General features: G+C 37.9%; 1 protein-coding gene across 1 annotated transcript in view; it reads right to left on the bottom strand.

The window, feature by feature from the left end:
• Positions 1–8301, bottom strand: part of UBL3 (ubiquitin like 3) — a 20023-nt gene extending 11722 nt beyond the window's left edge. The window contains exon 1 of the mRNA XM_015831680.1: positions 7929–8301. Coding sequence (XP_015687166.1) covers positions 7929–7955 — 27 coding nt within the window. The 5' untranslated portion in view covers positions 7956–8301. The remainder of the gene's footprint in view (positions 1–7928) is intronic.
• Between the last annotated feature and the right edge of the window lie 408 nt (positions 8302–8709).

Here is an 8709-nt window from a genome sequence, read left to right as displayed (position 1 = left end):
TTCATTATAGCTACTACCAAAAACCTAGAAGCAAGACTCCAGAAGGCTCAAATTTGTTTGAAAGACAAGATAGCCTGAATTGCTTGTTGATAATTGTTTTATGCAGGTATGTCTCAGTGAAATTATTTGCAGAAATAACATTTGTCATGTAAATTCAATAGAGTTTAGAAGTCACAATGGTACTTAGAAGCTTCTTCCTTATTAACACATCAGGAAAGAACTAGCAAAGATGGAACACATATAGTTACACTTTTTCCGTTGGTGAGCCCCAAAAAAACACAAACATGTCTATTGAAAGACTATGTTCATGCCTCAGTATATTTGACATAATTTGCTAAATCATTAGTAGAACATCTCTCAATAGCACACTGTTAACAGAAACTCCCTATAGCTGAAGCAAATTCTCAAAGAGCCCAAGGCAATATCTGATATTTTCTTCTTCCAATACCAATTGACACTGTTCAAACTAACATCTGCATACAATAAGTACATTATCATAAGCATTACTGTCTTTTTTAAAAGTCAATCTTCTAATTTACTTATATTGCCAATTATTTTCTTAATCATGGTATTTCTATTTAGGAAACAGCAGCAGTTCTGCAACTACAGAGGCTTAATCACATTTTTGACAGTAGCATATTTGTACATTTTGACCAACAAAAACAGGAACAGAAACTTGTATCCTACCATTTACAGTAACAGCAATTATGACAGAGATGGAAAATTAAGACTCAGGTCTTGAATGAGTGTGGCACAAAGGGTCAGAAGCATATTTTCTTAATTGGGGCAACTATTCGAATTGATAAACAAGAAATTCACATATCAGTTGACAGAATGTAGTGTCATAAAAGTGACACTAGATAAAGTACTAAAGTAAAGACTCTCACAGGACAAATTCATCTCCTGTGACTTGCCTGACATTCAGCTGGTCAGAATGCAGATCTGCAGGCAAACATGGGCATGCCTCAATATGCTCATATAACACCTCTGTTTTACAAGCTGCACTGGGTATGATTCAAGGTGTTGGCCACTACCTATAAACCTCTACATGGCGTAAGTCCTAGTTGAGAGACTACCTGTCTTCCATAGTATCTGCCCTACTGGTTCAATCAGGCAGGATTGGTACACTCCAGGTTCCATTGATGAAGCAATTCCACTTACTGGCACCCTGGAAGTGTGCCTTATCTCTAGTAGTACCTGCCTCATGGGTTGACGCTCCTCCTGAAATTTGAACAGTTTCCACCCTACTGGGATTTTGAAGGACCTTAAAGACCTGGTTTTTCCAGTCCTCTGGAGAGGATAATTGATGTCCCTTTCTTCCTTTTTGGTCCCCTCTGCCATTTTGTTCCTTTGTCTTATGCTTTCGGTATTGTTTTGTTTATTAAATACTTTAACAATTGTAAATAGCCCAGAATTTCTGGGAGTTGGGCGGCATATACATTTAATAAATTACTATTTCTACTACTATATTATGATTATTACAAAAAATTTTGCTTTTGCTTCTTCCAAGTTGTTTTTGCAACTTCTCACCTAGCCTATAGCGGTGGGATGAAGTCTAGAGAATCTCTTATCCAGGAATTAATCAAATTCAGCCATGCTGTTTTTCTCAAGATTATCCAGAGTAACTTAGATCAGGGGTCTCCAACCCCCGGTTCGTGGACCAGTACTGGTCCGCGGCATGCCAGCAACCGGTCCGCACAAACAAGCAAAGCCCCATTTGCAGGATGCAGGCAGCACACAAAACCACGCACTCTCCGGTCCGTGGTAAAACCTTTCTCCAGGGAATCGGTCCCTAGTGCCCAAAGGTTAGGAACCTCTGACTTAGATGCTTCAACTATAGTCTTAAAAGGAGTTGAAATATTAATGTTCTGGGTTATATCACTATGTAACAGATGCTTCTAATCTGTAACAAGCATATCTTTGGTCATCACAAAACATGTTGTGAAATTAAATGGATTCTTGGTTTGAATTCACAGAATTTCTTAACTTTCAAATACATTTCCTTACACTTTAGCTCAGGGGTGTCAAACTCAATTTCATTGAGGGCCGCATCAGCATTGTGGTTACCCTCAGGGGGCCAGGTGGGTGTGGCCAGAGTGGGTGCAGCCTACTGAGTGGGCGTGGATGGAGTGGGTGTGGCCTACTGGGTAGGTGTGGCCAGCTCTACACCGTTTGCGTCAAGGGCGTCTGTGGGGGCCTGGGCAGGAGTGGGACAGATCTGAGGGTCTCTGGCAGAAGGGGGTGGGACCAGGGCAAGTGCCAAGGCATGGTCCACTGGAGAACCCTCACTGTTCCTCTCAGGCCATGCAGGGGGGGGCTTATGGCGCTAAGACTAAATGCGTTTCAGCATAGATGGCCACCACAAAATTGTACATTGGCTCCTGGCCGGCCGGGGCCAGGGCCAAGGCAGAGGGGGCCGATCCCTCACTGTTTCCAGGATAGCTTCGCGGGCCACATGAAACCACTTTGCGGGCTGCATCCGGCCCCCGGGCCCTGCTTTAGCTATATTCATAATATGAGTTAGAAAAATATTTCAGAGTTTATGATGAAATCATACTTTTTAAATTCATTTCACCTGGAATTAGTAAACAATGAAATATATCAAAACTTTAACTATTATTTAATTGCACTGAATTACTTTAGCATCACTTCAACTAATCCAATTATTTCAATTTATATGGCCACCCATCTCAAATACATATTTTATAACAATTAAGAATTATATAAAAGAACAAAAAGCAATACTGTAGAAAACACATTAAAACATACAGCAGAATCAATATCGAAATATAAGAAATCAACAGCAATCAATTAACACTCTATAAATTTTACCACATATCTACAGAATCATGTCTTATGAAAAACCTGTAGCATGGATCCAATCTAATCTCTGGGGAGATAATGTTTCAAAGAGAGAGTGCCATGACAGAAAAAACTCTCATCCAGGGCTCCACCAGATAATATTTCCTGACAAAAGTATGCCTCTTTTGCCAGACCTAATGGGACAGGTAGATATAATCAGAGATGAGGTCCCTCAAATAGACGAATCCCATCCAGAAGTTTGCTCTGCCACAACAGTATTTGCCAAGAAAATAACATGGGACATATCTATTTAGTCACCAGAAATGAAATTTAAATCAAGAAAGACTTCATTTTAACTTAAGTTTTTATTACTTAATATATTTCTATTTCCTTAGATAAACTCAGAAGATTAATTTATGAAAAAGTAGCATAAATAGTTTGGATTACTAAAATACATTTCAAGCTCATCCATAAGTGGAGGAGCCACTATTACAAATATTTCATATGACTGTCTCTTAACTAAAAGAAACTTCGTTCATTGCTTCTTCTCCAGTAATGATTCTATAAAGTTAAGGTGTGGGCTATGAAGTAAATCTAGATATATCTTTACTAATATATATTTTAGCTGAAGTTGTCTGACATACAATTTCTTTTTATTTTCAAATATTTATAATGTAGAGACTGTAAATTCCATGCTCGTGGGTTTCATTCATTAGACAATATGAGAAAAAATATATACTATATACTGTATCCATATAGCAATTGATCATATTCTCATTCAGTTATGAAGATGCCAGCATTTCTATTCACAGAATACATTTCTTTAGTTCCACATATTTTTAAGAAAACTATTATTTTTCATGGAATGTTGACAATATTATTTTAGTGTCTGGAAATATACTTAGGCAAAGAAAATGTAGCTATCTTGGTACATAAGTACCATAATGAAGGTCCCTTAACACAAAACTGAAACAATCCATTAGACTTATTATGCCTTAGTCTTTAACAATTTTCCTTCATCAGCTATACACAAGCTTGGCATTTCTGGAATGTGTAGAAAACCTGATTATATTAATCAGGAAATGATGGAGAGCAATTGTGTTAATACCTTTAACTAAAATATTTAGCAGCTACATTATGCAGTTGAAGTAGTCAGACAAATGAAAACATAAAATTTTCAACATAATGAAGGTATTTTAAACATATTAGTGCAAAATCAATTACTGTAGTTTCATAATAAAGAAAAAAATATTTATAGATGATCCACGTTTAATGACCACTTGTTCAGCAACCATTACATGATAGTTACAAGTGATCCTTGGAATTCTGGCCATTATAGTGTCTCCATGGTCACAATCTGGATATTTGATTCATGATTACAACACGCCATGGTCACATGATCATAATTTCAGCTATTCCCTGCTTGCTTTCTACAGCTAACAGTAAAGCTGGCAGAAAATCAGAAGTAGAGAGGTTGTTGTGGTGAGGACCTTGCATATTGACAGCAGTCAGGACTGCCAGACGTGTCATCACAAAGCAATGCACATGATGTCCCATTTTACTACCACATAGCTCTGGTCCCAATTGTTGTCATAAACTGAGAACTACCTATAATCCCTCCATCCCTATTTATTGAACTTTGAATACAATGGACACAATTTTCATCCAGACATTATTACAATATACAAAATAGAAATAATCCACTGCATCTGAAGGAATTTAGATAAAGCATTTAAAAGTACATTATTTTGTTATATTTATGTGTCATGTGTCAATTTATTTTACCGTTTACATAATGGCATTGTTAAAGACTAAATAATTGGAAATGCTTTCAGATTTAATTGACATTTGTACCCCCTCATCTCACTATTTTGTTAAGACAAAATGTTACTCCAATTAGAGTAGTAGTAGTAGAGTAGTAACTTTAGAGTAGGTAAAATTAGCTGCTAGTTTTTTTAAAAACACACACAACAACCCTATAAGATGGGTTGGGCTACTAGTCTTAACTGCCCTGGTTACAAGATCTTCAACAGCTTCCAGTTCCATGATATCATGGTTATTAGTATGTTGGCATTAACATACCACACGTTACCCCAATGCTCCTTACAAGATTAATGTTCAAGTCTCATATACAGACCTGGAAAACTAAAAAAGAAGTACAATTGCTATTTTGCAAAATGTATTCTGTAAGCAAACGTAGTTAATATAAGAAAAACAATAACATTTTATAGAAATAGTTTTTGAATATAAGAATAGTTTTTGAATATACGTTTTTGAGTATAAGTCCCACAGAATGAAATACAGAAACTAGACCCAAATAAATATAATTCTTGAAGCAATCGGCTTAAGAACTAATTGTTTCAGTAAGAACTTCTATTGTTTTTTTTTAATAATTTAAATTACAATAGGCAATGAATATTAATTCCAAATCATGTCTGGACAATTCCTAAGCATTCCATAGCTTTATACTGGTAATTTTAAGAACCAGTTATGTGCAAACTGCTACATAGTTGCAAATATATATGAGCAAAAGATAATGAATCAGAATAAAATTTTAATATATTTTAATGAATGTTCATTAACAGTGAAGCATTTTTAAGTTCCATATTTCAATTGTAACACTTAGGAATATGGAAAAAAACACGCACAATTTCATGTACAGAACAGTTGATTTTGACTGGCTTATACCCAATATAAAACATGTGTTTTTGGTCCTGATATGGAATGAAGCAGGACCGTTTTGTTCCAGATACAGAGTAAAGCACTGTTTGTTCCAGGCTGAAGAGTTTCAGTGGAAGAAATGTGGGGGGAAATGCCAAAGCTGAGGGTTTTACTTAGTGATGGCAGCTGAGAGAGGGCAGGAGAGGAAAAGATACCAGAAAGGATAAGGGTGAGCAGGCGGGCCTATGGGAACTAAGACCAATCAGGAGTGGGTGCATAGGTCATCTGGAAAAAAATAAGAGAGGCACAAGATATCCTTGTTTCGGAAGGAGGGGAGAAAGGAGCAAGTGGACACCAGCTTTGCCCTATCCACCCTACAAAAATCACTCTGGGATTGCTGTAGGACTGGTTTCAGCTGAAGAACAGAACAAAAACATTCCAAGTTTTGTTTCTGCCAACAGCAACCAATCCATAATGGTTCATCAAAATATCCAGAATATGCGAGCTGTGCTTTAGGTTTGAAACAAAACACATTTTACTTTCTATACACACTAAGACAGTGGTGGCGAACCTATGGCATGCGTGCCAGAGGCGGCACTCGGATCCCTTTCTGTGGGCACACGTGCCATTGCCCCAGCCTTGCCTTCCCCCATGACCCCCTCCTCACCAGCAGCCCCCCGGTAGAGTCACCCCTGAGCGTGGCCCACGCGGAGCAGTGCAGCCAAGGACATGGCAGCCAGGCAGTGTAGACAAGACTCTGCCCTCACACCCCATCGCGCACAGTTGCGGGATGCGGGCAGAGGGTGTGACTGCCATGGCGCTGCTGGACTGCTTGGGCGATCTGTGGCGGGCTCTGGAGGTGGTGAGTGGCCCTGCGGGCAGGCGGGGTGGAGGACAATGTGGGGCGGAGCAGGGGCACGGCAGGGAGTGGAGAGGGGGAGGGGCCAGTTTTTGGGCACTCGGTCTCTAAAAGGTTCGCCATCACTGCACTAAGACATTATATAGAAAGATATTATATATGATTTAATTATCCTACTAAATAGTGCTTCTCATACAATAGTTGATGTCCATTCAGAATTAAATTTCAGCTAAATGCAATGTCAAAAATTCCAAATGGGTAACATTGAGAGTTTACTGCTGTATATTTTATTAGCTTATTCTAGGGGATATTTTTCAAAACCATCACATACTTTCAAGAAGCATTTAGAAAAAATGTATAATATAATGAAAGAGAAGATGCCATAGTGTTACAATGAAAATCAAATAAAAACAATTTGAAGTTGAAATCAACATTGTTTTCTGTCCTTTTTCTCCAATACTTTGCTCAGCCACTTTAAGCAAAAGTTTGAAGCTATGGTTCAACCTTCATTATAGTAGTGGTCACAAATTACTGTTTTCCTGCTATGGAAAGCCCCAAACAATCTCCTACAAAGCATGAACTGCAGTTTTGAAAGCTGAGATTTGTATGCGTATACATAGCAGATACAGAATACAAATGTCCCAAAGCAATTCCATTTATTTTTTAACATAATCACAAGTAGTAAAAAATACTGTATGCTTTAAATATGAAAACCAAAAATATTTCTTTAGTGCCAAAAATGAATCAAGTTAATTATATATTAAAGTTTAGAAATAATTCAGACATTTTTATTCATAAGAATACCTGTAGGTGGTACTCTCTAAAGTATATGATTTTGCTTCCTTTTGTCCAGACTTTAAAATATACTCTGATCATTAATTCAGCACTTTATTAGCATGACATCTAATATTAACTCAGAAAAACATGGCTCAAGAAAAGTTTCTAGAATGTTTTGTTGCAACCAATACACTGTATTAAATTATAGCCTTCTAGACCATTTGAGGTTATTAAATACTGTAATTGGATTCAAATAATAAAACTAACAGGAAAAAAGGTACCAAAATGTTGATTAATTCAAATAAAATAAGCCTAATGAAAACATAATATTGTTTCATTCATACTTGTGCTCAAGTTAAATCTCAAATGTTTATAAAAAGTTAAATAATAAAACAAAGCATTAATTCTACTACACTGAAAATAGGATGCTTCTTCCTTTCAGATCTGTTATGATAGGAAGAACCAGAATCGTACAGAACTGGGGAGATCCAAAATCAAGTTCAACCTCACCAAAGGAAATTGGGTAACTTTGGGCCAATTACTCATTCCCAACTCAACCTATATATCACAAGATCATTTATTTGTTGTAAAAAATAAATGAAAATAAAACGAAGAGGAAACCCCCGTGTAAGCAATCTTGAACTCCTGGAGAAAAGGCCGTGAATAAACTTAATAAATACTAAGTAGATTCTACCCACAAAAACTTATAATAATCTGGCCTTCCATATACAAAAACACTTCTTGCTGCAACACAAACCAATAGACACCCCTTTTTTTTCTGGAAATCAGTTCTTTGTAGTTCTGGAAATAAAGTCAAATGCAAACTTACCATATCAGACGGAACACTGCTAGACATCTTGATACTACGTTGTCGGTTTCAAGAAACAAAGGGGGAAAAAAATGTAGAAGCCAGCCAAGACAACACAGGTACAGTAAAAGACCTTCCAGCTAACCGATCTTTGGTTTGTTCCTGGTTAAGTTCTGTGCGTTCGCTTCCTTCGGTAAAAGCGCCTGACCCGCAGCAAGAAAACTGGACAAAGAATCCAATTGGTATTAAAAAGGCTGGATCAGAAACCACAGACAAACTAGAGACAGCAACGGATTCTTGTCAGCAGCAACATGAACACCCAGTTGTGCCAGATAGACCAGGCAAAAACGTACAACAACAACATGAATTGTGTAGGAGCGCTTTTCTTCCTCTCTTCCTCTTCCTCTAGACCAATAATGAATGACGAAGATGATTCAGAGGATAGTTCTGTATCCGAGTCACCTTCTCATTAAAAAGAAGGGGGAAAAAAACAACACACGAGCGACAGAGGCACTCAATGAAGTAAAGCGACGACCGTCCCCTTTCCCTGAGGCCAAAGTTTTTTTGGGGGGTGGGGGGGCTGCTCTGGTCCGATTCTCAGTAAGCGAAAGTGGGGTGGGGGTGGGGATTTCCAATCCCTTGGAAAGCTGTGCTTCCTACAGCATTGACAATGCTGAGTTCAGATATGTGTATTAAAATAAGCCGGGAAAGAGGGAAAGGAAGGGACAAAAGAAATGTTACCCTCCCCCCTCAAACTGCAGCGGCAGCAGCTCAAGGGGGGATTTAAACTGCAGCTGCCTCT

Source organism: Protobothrops mucrosquamatus, unplaced genomic scaffold (assembly GCF_001527695.2).
Source record: "Protobothrops mucrosquamatus isolate PMUCROS unplaced genomic scaffold, P.Mucros_1.0 scaffold_272, whole genome shotgun sequence".
NCBI classification, from domain to species: domain Eukaryota; kingdom Metazoa; phylum Chordata; class Lepidosauria; order Squamata; family Viperidae; genus Protobothrops; species Protobothrops mucrosquamatus.
Note: the sequence above shows the minus strand (reverse complement) of the source record. Positions and strands in the feature narration are given on the sequence as shown.